This window comes from Poecilia reticulata, chromosome 4 (assembly GCF_904066995.2).
Source record: "Poecilia reticulata chromosome 4, P_reticulata-male-v2, whole genome shotgun sequence".
Classification (NCBI taxonomy): domain Eukaryota; kingdom Metazoa; phylum Chordata; class Actinopteri; order Cyprinodontiformes; family Poeciliidae; genus Poecilia; species Poecilia reticulata.
Window position 1 is genome coordinate 17,579,427 of NC_088833.1, and position 18,923 is coordinate 17,598,349.

The 18,923-nt window shown below is 38.8% G+C and overlaps 1 protein-coding gene and 1 long non-coding RNA gene across 4 annotated transcripts in view; one reads left to right on the plus strand and one right to left on the minus strand.

Moving 5' to 3' along the window:
* cacna1ea (calcium channel, voltage-dependent, R type, alpha 1E subunit a) overlaps positions 1-18,923 on the plus strand; it is a 103,325-nt gene that overhangs the window by 4,406 nt on the left and 79,996 nt on the right. For all 3 annotated transcript variants that reach the window (XM_081606410.1, XM_081606409.1, XM_081606411.1), the window contains exon 3: positions 11,484-12,040. In XM_081606410.1, coding sequence (XP_081462536.1) covers positions 11,517-12,040 — 524 coding nt within the window. In that variant the 5' untranslated portion in view covers positions 11,484-11,516. The remainder of the gene's footprint in view (positions 1-11,483; positions 12,041-18,923) is intronic.
* LOC103464080 (uncharacterized) lies at positions 783-7,717 on the minus strand. Its single transcript, XR_533591.2, has 2 exons — positions 932-7,717; positions 783-853 (listed from the first exon to the last, which is right to left on the minus strand). It is a non-coding gene; the product is annotated as an uncharacterized LOC103464080 (long non-coding RNA).

Sequence of the window (18,923 nt, forward strand, 5' to 3'; positions counted from 1 at the left end):
TCTCCCAAACAACCTTTGGGCAAGCAGTATTTAATGGTTCTTATGGATACGTGTGACCCCTGCCATTTCATTTTCTCTCAGTCTGAGCGTTTTAAGACTTTTTAAGCATTTTTTGTTAAAGCAGGATTAATTGGAGCATAAAAAAGAACAGTGGCTTCTATTCATTTAATATTTTTTAATCAAATGTAACAAACACATGAGTCCAGTAAATTCAAAACCATACAGTGTAATCTTCCAGTCTGACTTTGTGCTAAGATGTGCCGTAAAATAAGAGTCTAAGAACTGAATTTAAAATAAATCCACATAAGCAGTTTCCCAGAATGTTTGCTGTCAAACACTTTGATCTATTTAAACTCATGGTCGCTCACTGTTTACTGCACAATACTTGCATAATGATGGTATGAAAATTTAATGAAGCCTGCAGGAATATGGGGTTGTTGCTTCTGCAGAAAAATATTGCAGCGCTGGAATAGAGCTAACAAACAAAAAAAAAATATTATAGCATTAAAAGGATGTGGTAAATGAATTATATATTCAATGTTCAGCTACCCACAAGGGTGTTAAAACATCTGAATGAAAAGCTTTGTGGAGAGTTTTTCACAGCATTTGCTAAACATAAAATAGAAAATAATTGTGGCAAAATTGTACAAGTTAGTTAAAGATAAATACAAGACATAAAGAAAATCTACACAATCTCTGCAATTCACAGAAATTATTAAATGTGACACAAATGGGGTGTAATGTTCAGACCTGAGGACCCGAAATTTCAGTCAGACACAAAGTAAAAATCAATAAGGTCTTTATTGAGGACCAGGTATAGGGACGGGGAACCACGAGCAAGGAACAGGAACCTCTGAGGACAGAGAAACAGGTTAGAGGGTTGTAGGTAGGAGGGGAAGGCCAAAAGTCTGTAAGGGAAAAGATCACTAACCTTCCTGGTGTTGTGGGGGATGAGGGATCCAGGTAGCACAGTGGAAGAGACAAGTGGCACACCTAGGGAAGGACAGGACTGGGAGGCACAGGGTTTAGGACAGGCAGGACCAGACAAACGTATCTGAGGGTTGGGCGAAGAGCAGTGGTCAGGTCACGGAAAAAGGGTCCAGTACTAGCAGGCAATCTCAGGCAGACAATATCCAAGGGCGAGGCAGGAGGCAGAGGTCAAAAGGCAGAAACAGGGTCGAGACCAGAAAACAGAAGCCAGTGAAGAATCCGACGTGGGCAAGGCAAGGCAGGAAAATCCAAGGGTCAAAAATGTGTTCGTGATCGTGGTCAGGTCAGGAAGAACGCTGGATATCTACTCACTCGGTGGCTTTCAAAAATCTGGCACCGTCTGCCTGCCTGAGAGCTGAATATAACTGCTGGTGAACAGGTGGAAGGCATGAGTCTGATTGTGCTCCAGCGCAGCAGCATGCAGGTGAACCAGATGAGCTTGATGAGGAGTACAGAGGAGAGAAACATAGCAGGCAGACGGGCCAGAAACATGACATAGGGTCCTTTAGGGAAAATTCCATATCTGTCATTAAAAACATCTGATTATTTTAAGATACAAAGGAAGGAAATTAATGATTAAGAGATAACAATAGCAACAGGAATGTGACGATGGGTGGAACGAACCGAAGTCTCAACCATAACATTTCATCATTTGCATATTTTGCTGCATCTGTCAGTTCATTAAAATGCAAACATAGAGTGTTATTGAAATCTCAAAATTTATTATATAGATTCTGGCACCGCTTAATGCGCTCCATATAACACAGTTGAGTAATATCAAGTGACTGTATTTTACAGAGAGTAACTGCTGAGCGTCCGGGGGTCTTAGCTGAGCAAGGGAAAATTAGACTTCTGTATCTGCTCACTCTTTTAATGTTGCCTTCTCAGTCTCTAATCTGCAACAGTCAATTTTTGCTACTATTGACTGAAATGTTCATTCGGTTCCTTTGTTGGACAAAACAAGGTTGTAAAACGACAAACCCGTATAGAAAATCGCTAAATCTGATAGAACAAACCACACATCACAGCTGGATTGATGTGGTGTTAAGACTTTGACACCACTGAGGTTTCGGTGAATCTCATTTAATTAAAACGTCATCTAACACTCTGTTTTTCATTGATTCAAAAAGTAAAACAGATAAATTGCTATGTCTTAAGTATCTGCGTTAGTTAATTTGGTTGATTATGGTTTGCAGCTAAAAATGAAACCCCCAAATTCAGTGCGCGATTGGCCAGAAAGTCTGTCTGACGTGAAACCCCACAGAAAATCTGCAGGTGATTATCAAGAGGCAGCTGACAGGCAGCAGAATTGACAACGCGGATGAGCTGAAGGAAGCTATTGAAGCAATATGGCCTTCCTTAACATGTAAGCAGCGCCACCGCCTGATCTCTCCATGTCACTCTGCACTGATACAGTAAGTCATGCATGAAAAAGGCCAGACCAAGCACTGATAGTGCATACTGTGTAGTTCATGGAAATTTCAACTTGTTTTATTTGTATTGGTTGGATTTCATAATGTGAGACTGAATTAATTAATAAACAAAAAGAGACCATTTTGTTTGGATAATGTCTGAAATTAATTTTTTAAAATTGAAGTGCAGAAATGAACTACAGTACTCTAATGAACTGAAAGGTTTCTTCTGTTTCAAAGGTTTTTTTTCCATTTCTCTTCTTTATCGTTGTGTGCAAAACATTAAACTGACTGACTAATAGAAAAGAAGATATTATTTTCAACTGATAAGAATTTTTTCTTTGCCTTTATTGCATTTCGCTCCCATTTTAACATTTATACAGTCATGAGACTGTATTTTTTTTATCACTGCTGGAGATTAACTCGCCATCTTTAGTATGAGAGATATTTCCTTGACTTCCCTCCTAGAATATTAAAGTCGAACCTCAGGGGTTTCCTGAATCTATTTGACTTCTCCAAAAACAACGTTGTTATTTTCAGCAGGCTGAAATTTCACACCTGACTTGTCTTCAAACACATTATCCATTAGCTTCAGGTGACATAACCCCTCCTGACACGTGTTTGGCCACTCACCAGGTTGACATCCAGGCTGGGCGGCGGATGGCTGCAGTATGATGTGTAATTAGGCAGTCATGCGGTCTGTTAGTAAGGCCCCAGCAGGTGCGAGGTGGTGCTTTCGCCTGCCTCAGCCTCGCTTTCACTCCTCGTTATTAACTTTGCAAACACCTGGCTGTCCAGCGAAGAGCGCGAAATAGCGTTTGGCTCCTGCAGTCCAGTGATCCAATTTAAATGAAGACCCATATTCTTTGTTTCTTTTCATTTGACCCAAAGTGACTCAGAGGAGTTGCCACGAGGCTGTGGGTTTGATGTTTATGAGTAATTCCAGGTAATGGCAGAGAAAGCTCGGAAGCAACCGGGGCTAATCAGCAAACGGCCTCTTAAAAGCTAATGAGGAGAATTAGAACAAACCATTGTCGACCTTCTTGACTGTATGATTCTGATAATTGTGAGGAGCAGCCACAGGAGAGTGAGGGGGCCTTTATGTCTGACTCTGAGAAGGATTTTTATGAAGCTTTGAGGTTGTGTTGTGTATTTTCAGAGCGTTGGCTTCTGTAATAAATGCCAAGAAAGTAGACACATTAGTGCACAGATGGTTCACATCAATGTCAGATATACAAATTACCTTTTATTCTACCTCATTAGTCTTTTTTTTTCAATTCAATCTTTATAAACCCGTGGAATGGCAGGTTTGGCATTTTATTAAATGAGCCATCAACAGATTTATACGCACTTTAAAATGTTCAAGAAGCAGGAAAATGAATTTGTGTTAAAAGGTCACCGGATTCATCCAACCAGTATTTCTGAAGTCAAATAAGATATAAAACGTTAATTAGACTACTCTAGGTCAAAGTTGAGGAGTGTAAATATGAGCAGCACCAGCTAATCCAACTAGATTGTTAGAAAGTATTTCCCCTTTACAGTTATTAAGTTGTTTTCTTTTTTGTTCCACTTAAATGTTTTAGATTATCAAACCTAATTATTATCAGACACATACAAGTGTCATGATTGTGTTTCTGTGTATTTATTTTTAGAGTTTTTTTGTGTTCAGTTTGCTTCCTGTGTCTCCCCCCCTTGATTGTCTCCCAGGTGTGTCTCCTTCCCTTGATTACCCTGTGTGTATTTAGTCTCACCTGTTGTCTGTGTTCTTGTCGGGTCCTTGTCTTACATATGTCTATCACTGTCTCAGTTTGTCTGTCGTATGAGTAGTCGTCCTAGTTTTCCAGTTGGACTGTTAAGTCCTGGTTAACTCAGCTCCGTGTTCAGTCTTTGTGTCAGTGCTACCGATAACTAGCCGTGTGCTATTGTTCTCTCCCGTGCTGCCTGTCCTGGACTGTTTTGAGTATTATCATTAAATTCATCATTTTCATCACATCCTGGATCTACCTGCGTTCTCTCCTCACCAACAACCACACCACTCCTGACAGCAAGCTTTATAAATACATTATTATTTTAAGTCTTCTAACCCCCCTTAACCTAATAAATGGTTGTGCCACCCTTTGCAGCAACATCCATCATCAAGCATTTGTGATGACTTTGTCAATCATGAACTCATTAATGTCACTCTGGAGGAAATTAGAGTGGTTGCCAGATTGGAGGGTTTTCAAGCATGAATGGTCTGTATATATTCATTATCACTGTCACTTTATTATTGTCCACATTAGGAAATTTTTTTCTGCAGTCAGGTGGAATACATAAAAACCATAAACGTCAGCGGAAAACGGGCAGTAGAGAAAACATCCAAGAAAAAAAAATATACAAATACCAGTTAAAGATGGTAAGACTGAAATGACAAAGCAATCACATTTCAAATGTATCTGAATAAATTATTAAAATGAGGTAAGGTTTAACAACTGAATCATTTTGCAATTCGCTGAGGTTCCAACTAACAATAAAAAGGACTGACTACAGCAATTCGACCTAATTTATGTGCCGGATTTGATATGGTATTTCAAAATTGTAATTTATGGATGTTTTTGAGCCATTCAGAGGTGGACTAGCTGGTGTGCTTTGGATGTTGTGCCACATACCAGCTGATGGCCATGCTTTTCTGATAGAAAGGAGAACTCATAGCTTCATTAGTTATGCCAAGACATCCTGGCCTTGGAAACCATTAGAACCACAGTTCATCACCAGGAATGATCTTCATTTTATTAAATTCTGTGTAACACAACAAAAACATTTAAAAAATGTTCCAATTCATGTCATCAGTCCACTGAAAATTTTTCCTGAAGTCCTGGGAATCGTTCCATCAATGCCATATTTGCCTAGTTTCTTTCTTATTGTTGAATCTTGATGGCTGACCTCAACAAAGGCCAAAAAAGCCTGTTGTGCCTTTAAAGCTGCTCTGGGTTCTTTTGAGAGTCCTCAATGATGTCTGGGAGTAATTTTACTAGACCGCCCACATGGAAAGTCTCACCACTCTAACATGTTTCTACATTTGTGGAGAATGACTGACTGTGCTCTGTAAAGTTTCAAAGCCCCAGAAATAAGATTGTAACGTTTTCCAGACTGATAGACATTGACGACTTTACCTTTTTGAAGTTCTTCTGATCGGGATATGATATTTTTGCTTTTTCCACAATTCTTTGCTTACGTCCTTCTGAAGTTTTCTGAATTCTTCAGATCTTGTTGTCATCAGGTCTGGATATTGCTTGTGAAATTTAACCAAATAAGAAGAGGTTAATCACAGAACATGTATTTCCTCTGGCTACCTTGTTTTGTTATCAGTATGTCTTTGATTATCTGAAACAGCTACGTCAGACAAACACAAAAAGCAAATAACAGATTAAGTTCATCCGCTCATATTCTTTTCCTGCATCATGTTGTTCAAACTCTGTGATGGTTCACTGAGCAGTCTCTGGCCAGGAAACAGGATATTCCCCCCAAAAGTTTGTCACTCTACAGCAGGGTCACTGAGGATAGACAACTGTGTATGCACACACATGCACAATCACCTACACACGCACGCATGCACGCACGCGCGCACATGCACACACACACACACGCACACACATAGGGGCAATTCAGATTTAGTCCCAGATGTTATTAAACCAATGGGGGGGAAATTGCTTGGCAACAGTGCTCCATGCAGTCTAAAGGTAATGAAATTAAATGAATTTAAAAACACACACATAAGGTGCAGTGCAGTAATGATGATAATAATAAAATAATACTTAAGAACAATTAAATTATTTGGAAAATATATAAAAAAGTTTAGCTTCAGCAGATGTGATCAGACCCTTTGCAGTCAGTCTTGCATGTGCGAGGAGAAAAAGACGAAGTTGCTCAACTTTGACTTAATAACGACTCTAAAAGATCAATTAAATAAGATCCAGATGGCATATCAATATGAAATTATGTTATTGGTTTGAACTTCAGTTGTCTCATCTTCTCTTTGGGTCACATCTGAATGCCACAACTTCAGCATCTAGGCATTTTCCCCCATGTTTTTATATTATCTTGCCTTTTTTGTTCTCAAAAGTCATCGATGTTGCATGCCGAGTTTCTGCCATGATAATAACCATTTGATTTTGACATTGCTTTTTCACTTTAACAGTAATATGTTTTGCTTGGCTATGCTAAAAAAGCCAGTTTTCTTTGGCAAACATTGTTATTTTGGAATCACAGCAAAACAAAAGGATAATTTGACATCAGAAATCAGGACAGTCAAGCAGGTAACATGTAAAATGTAAGATAGTTCAAGGGCTGTGACTATTTTTGTGAGGCTCTAAAGTACAGCTGAGAAAAGCAGTAAGAAGAGGAAAAACACCCTTTTGCATATTAAGTGAACTTTCTCTGTGTTTTTCCTCACAAATACCAGCTGATGATCATAAATTGTTATCTGCTTTAGCACACAGTAGGATTAATAACTGTACCATGTGTACAGACAAACACAGTCTTTACATGAAATCATATTACAGCCAAACACACTGACTAGTTGTTGTAGATGGTAATTTAAAGTCAACATAATCATTATTGATTAAGATTTCTAACTTTTTAGATTGGGCTTCTTTGTTTACTCTGTTTTTTCTCTGATTATAAAAAAAATAAATTTCCTCACTTTCCAAGTTTGGCCACAAACTTATTCTGTTTTATTAATGAAAGTTTCTCTGTTTTGTTGTGTGCTCATTTTTATGTGGCAGGTTCTGTAATCTGGGAGGATCATGCTCAGATCCATTTGTCTGAACTTAGAGATCATCTAATTGTGTTGGCATTTCTGTCCAGCCACTTTGAAAACATAATTTTGCAAATGGATTTGATAAACACCAGATCAATGAGAGTTCCCTGGACATTTTCTTTTCTCCTCCTACCAGGAATCACACAACATATGATTCCCTGGGCAAACTCACTGTGTTTTTTTTTATGTTTGTTTGGTTTTGCTTGGCCTTGCTCTCACCGTCTCAGTCTGGATTGTAGTTTTGTTTACTGAAGCGAAAGAATGGAGGGGTTTATGTGGATTGAGAGTGGTGTGAAAAATTACTTTTTTTTTTTCCTTTTTGCTGAAATCTTTTCATTAAATATTTGCAATTTAAACCAGATTAATTTCACAGCCAGTTAGAAAAACACAACAAACAGTCTCAGACAAACAGTAAAAATTGTTGTGTAAAATTGATTTTGATTGATCTCTAATTAGTTTTTCCAAACAATTTTCAGTTTTAGATTCCTTTCCTGCATGTATTTATGTCTTCTGATCAGTTCCCTCCTACATTAGCACTTTTGGTAAAGAAGATATGTTAATGAAACATTGGTTGTTTATTTATGTTCCTATTGAATAACTTTATAGATAAAGATCCAACTGTGGCTGCTGTAGTGAGTCTAGCAATGATAGGCTTTATCCCTTTGTTAAGCATGTTCAGAATGAGAAGATGAATAAAATAATTTAATCAGATTAATCTAATTGTCCTGCATAATCTTTAAAAGTAGTTCAATTAAATTACAGGCTCATTTTCAAAAATGTATTTAAATTCACAACATCAAGAGATGCTACATTTCTAAACTTGCCAGCAGTCAGAGGAAATTAAGACAACTGAATTATGACAAACAAGGCCAGACAAGGACTTTGGGTTATCTTGCTACCATGCACTATTAGCACAATGGAAAGAGTTGTACCAAAAAATCTCCAAAGTATATTCTCAGCAAACTGCAGGAATGATTGGCTTCTTGTGGTCACATAGTCTTTATAACAACCATGTCAACCTTTTTCTGGGGAGGCATGCTAGGAAAGGACCTTTTTGTCCCTTTATCAGCAATTTAAACATATGTTGTTGAGAAAACTTTGTTGGAACTTTAAATGGAAAAATAAATATAAAAATGTTGAAAATAGTGCTGCCAAATATATTGAATTGTCACCATCACAAGAGCAGTAAGTGCAGCACTGCGACCACAAAGTCTTGTTTGGATGCAGTGTTTGATTGGATACTAAATGATGTGTTTGTGGTATCAATCTCAGCATATTGATTATATTTGTCAGGAAAATGTAACTCAAGTTAAAAAAAAATTGTTTTAAGGATTTTTATGCTTCTTACCTGTAGCTGCTTATAAACAGAGAACGGAGTAATTTACGGTCTTTACGTAATACAAGAGAATAACATGTAAAAGCTTTCGCTCTGCCTCTGACAAAGTGAAGAATGTTAAGTCAGATTCTTTTTTCCATGCCTGTTTTATTTGATAAACGGCTTAGAGGGGGTGAGAGACACAATAATGTAAAAATAAAGCCCTCATCTTAAGCACAAGGAGAAGATCCCTAGTCATTAGTGCTCCATTCATAGGTGCACATTCATTTATTAACAACTGAAAATATAGTGACTTGAAGGCTCTTGATGGACTTTTGGGTATGTGCAAGACAACTGAGTGACCTAACTCCACCTTCCTCACCTTACAGCTTTGTGATCTGCAGCATTTTATTTTCACAGCTTGCTATCTTTGCTCTGACGTTATTTAGGAGCTTTCCTCTCCGAGGGGCCGTAAAACCAGAAATCCATCATTCATGTAACTGAAATGGACTTCGGGAGGACCAGTCGTATGCGCCGTTCTGCAGCACATTTGGAAATTAAATCTCTCAGTTGTATCGCTTGCTTAACACATCCCCAAAAACCAAATAAGTCGTCGCTAATTCTCCGATCCGATAAGGGAGACATAAAGATAATTAAATAAGATGTCAGTGTTAGCTTTTCTTCTTCCTAACTGCATAATTAAGCACAGCTCTGGCAGTGTTATGTGATTATTTGTGTTGCGGGGCTAGGTTACAGCTTATATAATTGGTTTTGATGCTCAGAGGACTGGGGATATTTTGAACAGACTGAGGCCAGTGAGAGAGAACGACACTGGCACACTGCAAGAATGGGTTTGCAGATCAAATTTCTGGCTGCAGAGCGGATCTCAGGTCTTCACACTTTGTACTAATCAGCCATTTATGCTGCTCACTCACTGCACACATTCTATGCATATTGTACAAAGTTAACGCATGCCTTTGACATTTCATCAAAAAATACATAACATACGTTACTGATGTTTGCTGTTACCTCATTCTGAGCACGGCTGCGTTCATGAACGTTGGCTGTCTTTGAATTTCTTTTCAATGTCTCGTCACAGCATAACTGTAGATGGGTTTTGTGTTTGTGCATGGCAGAATGAAATTGAAAACTGTTCTGTGAAGGTCTCAGAGATTATAGAGCAACAGTGGAAAACCAGCGTCATGAAGATTGAGGAACATTCCAGGAAGGTCAGGGATAAAGTTGTGGGAAAATGGATCAGAACATATTTGCAAAGCTTTGAACATTTCACAGAACATTGTTCAAGAAATCCTCTGAAAACAGAGAGACAATAGCACAAATGCCAACCTGCAAAAATATTTCCGTTCTACCTAAGCTGACAGACTGACTGGGGAGAGCATTAATTAAAACAAGCAGATAAAACCAAGATCAAGATGTTAGGATGTTTTATGAATAACCGGAAGTCTCGCAAAGCAACCTGAGTTTCCATTACACCTCGATGCCACACGCCGATCACCTCCGTGTCATGCTGCATTGATGCAGTGATTCATATAGAAATGAACATAGACATCTCTAAGATATCCTTTTTTCAATGCTCAATTGTAATATGATTTATTGAGAAAAATATTTCAGCCGTTATCATAAAAACAACAACAAATAAAGGCCTGAAATATTTCACTCTACATGTAATGAATCTATATGAGTTTAACTTTCTGAAATGAGTGACAATATTCTACTTTTTTTTATAAGGCAAAAACAATCTTCCATTTGAACTAGTACTTAAATATCTTGCTAGAACATGAATTTTAAGTTAGTTTTGTACTTTTTCGAGTGCAGGGAGATACAATATTTGGTAGGATTTTGTGTTTTTTGCTCAGATTTCTTTGAATGGCTGTGATGAGCAGTATTCCCCACCACAGGTCATTATGTCTGCTTATATACAAGATACTAACATTAAAATTACACACATTAGTTAATTGTAAATGCATTTTTGCTAAAATTAGCAAATTCAGATTCAAATAAAACTGGGTTTTTTAAGAAAAAGAAAACTTGAACAGATCTTGTCAATAGTGGAAGGCAGCTGCGATTCAGGCTCATCAATAACATGGCTGGCAGTTTGATTTTTGCCCTGTTCAATTACTGCAGTCTCCTTAAGGCAAGATTGCTTGTGTGTGTGTGTGTGTATGGGTGCGTGCGTGTGTGCGTGTGTGTGTGTGTGTGTGTGTGTGTGTGTGCGTGTGCGTGTGTGTGTGTGTGTGTGTGCGTGCGTGTGCGTGTGTGTAAATTTGTAACAGCGATGCAAAGGCTGCTAAAGAGCCTAACAAAGATGAGACAACATACAGAGCAGTAAAATGCAACTATTCTAGGAAAAAAGTATGAGGTGGTGTTTTGTTTTATTTGTGGTGGCAAAATGAGTGAAAATTTGTTATTAAATTCTGTGTGTAACAAATATTAATAATCATATTGTAGTTTATAGGTTTTATTAAGGCAAATTGTTTTTGACTGAGTCTGAATGCCACTTGGGATTAGGAATGATGCATCGCTCTTAGTCTGTCAGTGCTTCATGTGCTGCTTCCCATTCATCATATCGTTCATCATGATAAATTTCTTATATGAATTTTGATTTATTGTTCTCACAATAAGTTCCAGATAATAATGTTTAAAAATCTCAAAGCTGTCCATATTGTTAGTTTTGCTCAATGAGTTTATCAATAAATATCAATGAATTTGAAAATTTGTCTTTACTTTCGTAATATGTTACACTTCTTTATATGACTGGTGTCCTAAAGAAACATATGGGAATGATTTTCAAGAGCAGTTAGTGAAGCTATAATTGTCATGCATACAATTACCTAGAAAAGGAGTAATAAATAGTTTTTATAGTCACTGTTATTGACCAAGTAGTACCGCAAAATATTATGATGAAACTTTAAGTCCGTCTGATCTCTGCTCCTTTTCCCTCCTGCAGCACTATGCTAAGATCCCGGGTAGCCTTACCACCATGCTGGAACTGGGCTCATGTTCTGTCAGCTCTCAGTCTCTGACAGACGACCACGATGCTTTGGAGCGACCTCCCACCTCAGGAGGGCCTGACAGTCCAGCAGCTGGTTTTGGACAGATGTGTGGCAGCAGTAGCCCCAGGCGTCACGTCCTGCACCCGTCACCAACGGATTGCGAGAGCTGGCAGAAGCATCGAGGAGGGCTGGCTGGAGGTTCAAGCCCCTGCTCCGAGCCTCACCCGCTCCTGGAGCCCCAGAGTCTGTCCACCAGCTACGACACCCTCTACCTCCCGCAGACGACTGGGCAGGCTCAAACTCTCCACCCGAACCGCCTCGGCCTTTCTCTGGATGTGGCCTCAACATTTGACGCTGGAGGTGGGATGCTTGGGGTGGATGGAGATTTGGCAGTCAGTCCCAATGTAATCAAGAGACGGCGGGGAGGCCTGATTGAACAGAAGGACATAGTCAAAGCACACCAGGCCCATAAAATACATAGCACACCGCAGGCTCGTCGCAAAGAGTGGGAGTGAGTATGACGTTTCTTATTTAATTGTGATTTCTTAAAATATAACTTCCAATTTGTAATTTAAGCGTTACAGAGTTACGTTGTACATACTTTACTATGTAGCTTCACAAATACAGGTAAATCTGATATTTCTGTTTCATCAGCTGCTGCTAGAAGTTCAGGAGCCAAAGTTTATATCACAGAGTGAATTTTTATACCATAAAAAGCAATTAGGCCCATAATGTTCTGTATTTTTTTTTTTTTTTAGAAAACCTAATTTCTGCTGTTGAATTAACAAGATTAGAGCAGTTATATATTGTTAGTTATTTGCAATTCTCTTGCAAATGAAACTTTTAACATGGTCATTTCAGTTTAAGTATATAAGCAATGTTAGGCTTGCTCTAAAAATGCAAGGTGAATCACAGATTTTCATGTATGAAAACATCGCTCAAGAAAATTCTAACCACTTTCTAAAATTCATAAATAGAAAATTTGTAGACCAAAAAAGAGAAACTTACACTTTTCAACTTGCTAAAGTTTATAATGCAATGTTCTGGTCACATACTGTCATCAAGCAAACACTTCCTATTCCAGACTGTCATCAGTTTTACAGTATTTTGGATATATAAAACAAAAAACTAATCAGTATAAAGTGTTGATATTGTGATACTTTTTTCAGCTATATCATCCAACCCTAGCCTTGATTAGACTCAAATGTTTTGAAATAACCTTTCAGAGGACAACAGATTAAACCTAATTTTTCATATTTATATCCATGGAAAATATATTTTATCTCCACCAACATAAAACTGAACAATAAACTACTAAAAACATTCAGCATCTTCTTGTGTCACTCAACTATTTTACTGTGAAGCATTGATGAGTATGTGTGTGCACTCACTCCCATGTTCTTTCCATGTGCTGAATATTAAATAGCCCTTCTGTGTGTATGTGTGTGTGTGTGTGTTTATTAGCTTCCTGTCCTGTGGTGTGGTGGAAGTTTCTAGCTGTTTATTGCAGTGACACCCCCCTATGTCTTTTCCTGCTGAAGCCAGAGCTTCACCTCTAGCTGGCGCCCTCTGTGCCCCCCTTCGAACCTTTTTCACCGCAGGTACAGGATGCCGCATCTTATCATAAGCTACGCCTAAAGAGACGGAGGTTTGGGGAGGCTAATTGCAGAGAGAGTGGGACGTGAGACGAGTGAGGAGATGACGTCCGCTGAATGCAGGGGAGGCGATGAGGAAACGGAGGATGAATGAGAACTTTTCCTGCTTTAATTTGCATTTGATATTTAGGTTCAGGTGACAGTAGATTGCAAGTGGGCGATTTGTGGATCAAGAGGCCTGTAGAGATGCTTGACCATGGACCAGATAGCTGTTCTCCACCCTGTCCGATATAATTACTGTAATACGTCATGACAGATGTAGACTGAACCTGCAGAGAGGACAGTGACCACAGTGAGTCAGAAGGCATTACAACCGTGCACATCCACCTCTCACTGCCATTTAACGGCAGACCTCAGCTACCTGGCAGGGGGGGGAATCAGCATTTGCCCTTGGGCCAATTGTTGCACCTGTTTTGAGTTTTCAAATACAATTAGCTTGATTGCAGGGCAGTCTGATACACTGTGACATTAAAACTTGTCTGTTTTTTTCTGCAGGTTTGGTTACTCTCCCTGAATATTTTGTTTTAAAACAAGCTTGTGCAGTTTGTAGAAATGTTCTGTTATGACACCCAATGGCCTGCTGCTGAAATTGTTACGACCCCGCTCTGCTGCGTGACAAATGCATGGTAATCAGTGTAAAAGCGGACAGTGATTGAGAAATTTGTCAATAATTGGGTTCAAAAAATAATTGACAGGCTCGTTGTTTGAATTTCCTCTGGGTGTTCATGACTCCCCAAAGGCAATACGTAAAGTCCTAATGATTCCCTGGACTTTAAGGTTTCATTTTAGGGTCAGAGTTATAAAAATGTGTCATTGAATGTATTCAGTGTTTTCAGGCACCCAAGAGGAAATGTCTTCCTTGTGGGCTTCGAATGACCGGTTCATCCGCACACACTTGGGACAAATTGTTGCTTATTGTCAGCAAATAACACAGCAAAGTGAAATTTGGGTTGGGATACTCTGACATCCCAAGAGAGTTAGTCGTTGTTAGTTGTTTTCCATGTAGTGTCACAGTGATTGTTGCATGTAAGGTGACCTACATGCTCTTGTTGACCTTTGTTTGCTTAGTATTTAATGCTCCTTGAGAGGAGAATCCATTTGGGATCCTGAGTTTCAAACCTCCGATTCTGGAAACGAAGCGTCCAAGCATTTGGTGTTGAAGCTTCATCAGCAAAGAATGCAAAGAAATAAGAGACTGATGCATTCTCACATTTGTAGAGTCTTGTGTGTGAATGCATTTGCGGCATTCATCCCAGGAGGATCTAAATTACGACATCCTCTCGGAAGCATTATATCGAATAGCTGTGTTTAGAGTTGACATTATTGTGCCTCTAATTACAGTAATCAGGCTGAATCAATCTGGCAGTTTGACTATAGGAAGATATTATTCTCAAACAGACAAGAACAACAGAAAACCTCTTGATCTACTTTGACCTTTGCATTTTGCATGTGTGGAAAAAGTGAAAAAGTAGCGCGATGATAAAAAAAATCCTCACTACTGCTGCAGGTTTTTGATAGAGGTAGTCGTATTGAAGTCAAGTAAGACAATTGAAAGTTGTCCCTCTTAAAAGCATCAGATAATATGTCCCTAAAATTTGTCTGAGCTTTATTTAACTCAGAATATCCAGATCAAAATGAATATTGTTGGTTTATGCATTCAGTGACAGACTACAGTTGGAGTTCTTAGTTTGGTGGTTTTGTGTCTAGGAAAATAAAAGCATGTTTTTAGGATAGGTGCTGCCAGGTTGGTAGCACTGTTCCTTTGGCGTAAGAAGGTCCTAGGTTCAAATCCCTGTCTAAGGTATTTTTGCATTTTATGCTAAGGGGATGTTTTGCAACATCAGGAACTGGCAGGTTAGTCAGGATTGAGGGAACAGGCGGATGCAGCATCCTTTATGAAAACGTGCTCCAGACTGCTCTTCTACGGTCCATTTTACAGAAGGATACTTGCATAAATGTGATGTCTTGGTTTTCAATTTTTAGTAAATTATCAAAAATCTCAGACTTTTTTCCATGTTGTCATAACGGGGTATTTTTTTGTGTAGAAATTTTGTCTAGTAATGCAAGTCTGCTGAGCTTATCATATGAACCATTCTCCTAAGAATGGTTGTAAACAGCATAACGGAGGAACGTCGTTGTGATGAAGTACTGAAGGCGGAGTGTCGGAAACGGCTTAAAGAGACAGAAGAAAATGTAATAATAATAATAATAATAATAATGCCTCTTTAATACAATTTGAAAATGTGGAAAAAGTTATGTCCTGTGACTATTTTCTAGATTCACTGTATTTCTGTTAATCTCTACTAACCCTCTTTTAAAAATAGGAAAGAAGGGGGGAGAACATATCGCTTGATATGTCGTCATGAATCAGAAAACTGCATAAATATGCCCATGATTGCAGACAGAGCGATATCTAAAAAGTTTAAAACATCTGGAACTGTAACAAACATTGCTGGGCAAGTATCTGATTTTATCATGCCAGTTTGTATATACAAGGATGGTGACAGGGGCATAAAAAGCATCTTTATATCTCTGTTTTAGATTATTCCAGAAAACTACATGATTGTATTTTCCGGTCGCCAATTCTCCATCACACTTTATTTTAAGTTTGTTTTGTTTCTATTACACATTTTGATCAGGCTTGTCAACAATCATGCAGGGTCCAGTCAGTAGCAAAGATCAGCAAATTACATCAAACTCAGCATCTGCCCTGTGGCAGGTTCTGCTGGCAGAAGTCCAATTCTCCAAATGGTCTCACAAAAACTGGAGAGAAAAACAGTAAAAGAAAGCCACGAGGCGTGTGGGTGTTGTGGTTCATTTAAATGCTGCCAGCCAGAAATTTAAAGCAGTTAGGGCTGTTGAAGCACTAGCAGCATATGTTACATCCATGAGTCATTAAACTGAACTTGGAAATTAAGTCTGAGCAGACTGAGGGAGTAGCAGGGCTTTCCAGCTGTGACACAAGACCCATTTCTAGGTGCCAGTGCCTGTCAGTGTCAGAGACAAATAATATTAATCTCATGTAATGTGGATTGGGTGTGTGTACAATTAAAAGCTGGGCTGAGGTTACATACTAAATGCATTATTTGATTTGTAGTGATTTTCACTTTTCCTGGTTCACAGATGTCATGCCTGCATTCTTTTTTTTTTGTCTAGAGGCTTTTATCAAATTATCAGCTCATCTCTAAAGCAAAGAGAAATGGAATCAATGAGTCTGCAGCATCTGATTGTGATGATGTTATCGCAAAACAGCACAAAGCAGTCTGAATTAAACCGAATGAATGTGTAGCCATTGTGACATGAGACTGCAGAGAAGCGTAATGTTTTGTTTTAATGTGTCCCTAAAAGCAAAGCTGCCATCACAGAGTTGAACGGTAAATTAATTGTTTGACTTGCCTTGCAGTTTATTATGTCAGCTGGAAGCAACAGGACTTTCATTTAAAAAATGGACTCTTTCCAGAAAAACCATTAGCATTGCAGGGCAGACACAGCTGAGTCCAGCATGTTGTTCTCCCATAGCACCTCTGATGTTTCTATTTTTGATCTGTCTCATGTTTTGTCTTTTATATTTACTACGAGCCAGCACTTGTCAAAGACATGTTTACATCTTTACATGGTCCATCATCGCTGCTCTGTCTTGCAGCGAGTCAAGTGGAGTCAACACGACACATACATCTGCAATTCTTTGCACTATTGATGAAATGCACAGGAAAACCAAAGTCAGCGACACAGTGCAAGTGACAATCTCCTGTTGCTATGTTCACCTAGGAGGAATGCTGCAAATCAGTGACTTGATGCAATGTGCATTCTTAATTCTTTTAAAAATATATTCACTTTGCTTCAAAGTTGTCTTTGTTCCTGAAAAGCAACCAATTCTATTGAGTGCCACCTAGTCTTGCAAGTAGAGACATTCTGACAGAATTATATCCAAAAACTGCTGGTAGTGACTAAAAGTGTGTGTGTTTTCTCTGCGATCTGCTGAGCGACGTCTGTCCAAATTTGTTTTTATGTTTGCTTAAGTCTGCATGTAGAGTTTTGACCCAGTGGGGATTAGAGACAATTAAAATAAAAAATAAAAAAATCAAAGTTGAGGACCAAATTATTTTAAAATATCATGAAACTTCAAATGCACGCTTATGCATACAGTGTAATACTTCACAGGACTCGGATTCAGAAAATGCTGCAGTCTTCAGAGGTAAACAGATGGCAGACGAACTGCAGCAGATCAATGGTGAAGCCATCATCTCTGTTTTTATGTACAGTGTGTGGGTTGTGTCGTCGTTCACTCTTTGCAGAGCTGTGTGTCTCTGTTGGAACAGCTTTTGACAGGAGTGTTCAGAGGCTTAGATAAACTCTTTGTGATCCCTGAGTCTTGTGATCTCTGTCTGACACAAACGCTCTAACTGTGTCTCTGACCATCTATAAAGCCTTACATCTCACTTCTCTGCTTGGAGCTGCTATTATAAAAGTGTCTTTTTACAACACGGACCTCATTATTTAGCCATGTGGCGGCCAGCAGAAAAGAGTGATTCAGGGGTTATTATTTCATCATTTGAGTGGATGCGTACTGTAACCCAGATAAACTATTGTGTATCTGCCTTTCTCAAAAGCATTGGGAGAATTATGACATAAGAAAATACTGTTCCCACATCACCTCTCCATCCATTCAACACATGCAAGTACATCTCAGAAAATGTGAAAATTATGAAAAAGTTTCAGAAAGTGAACATCACATATTGATTAATTACACATAGCAGGAAATATTTAAAGCTTTTTTTTGTAATTTTGTAATATAAAAAACAATTGTATATTTTTGTAACTACAGATAGCAAATACCTACAATTCTGTGTCTCAGAAAATTAAACTATCGTACAATTTACAGACCAGAAAGTTACGGTGTCACATCCTGTCCATTTAACTAACCAAATCTTTCTTGAGGTTCTAAATGATGTCTCACTCTGGATCAGTAGACTGCACAATCATGGAAGTTCTGGATCCAAGCCTATTCACAGAAAGTTGAGTGGAAGGAAAAGGTGTGGTTGGAAAAGGTGCAGCAGGAGCATGGATAGCTGCAGCTTTGAGAGGATTTTGTAACAAAATCTATTCAAAGATTTGACCGAGATTTACAAAGAGTGATTTGGAGTCAGAACATCTGGAGTCATCTGTTTGTCCTTCTTTCCTCTCATTTTTCCATGCTTCCTTCCTACCTCTTTTGTGCAATAGGTTCCACATATGACTCTGCACCAATTTAGTCAGGGAACTACTGACATGGCCTCTTACCACAATCTGTTGCATCTCTGCAGAAATCTTCGGCTCTGAGATTTTCTGAACTCTGCCGTCCTCTGAGACTTTCACTCGTCGGTTCGTTCTCGACCCTCTGAACTGCAGGTCTCAAGCTTTTTAAAACCCAAGTCTGTCTGCAGCTCCTTCGCACATTCGCTTTCATCCCTCAAAAGTGTGCGAAACTAGAAACACTGCAATATAAAACAAACTATAAGAGTCTAAACATCATGAAAACCTGGTTGGTGATTCATATCCACGCTGCTTTGGCTGACAGGATGTGACCAGTTGTTGTATCTACTGTAAGCAGCTCAATCTCAACTAAAGGACAGTGGATGATTTCTCTAAAGGTCATCGCAGCTTCCACCATTAGTGTTTTACCAATGAAGGTTGAACACTTTTTGAGGCCTAAACCTTTCTAATTGCATCAGCACACAGCAGCAGCAGAGCCCTTCACTT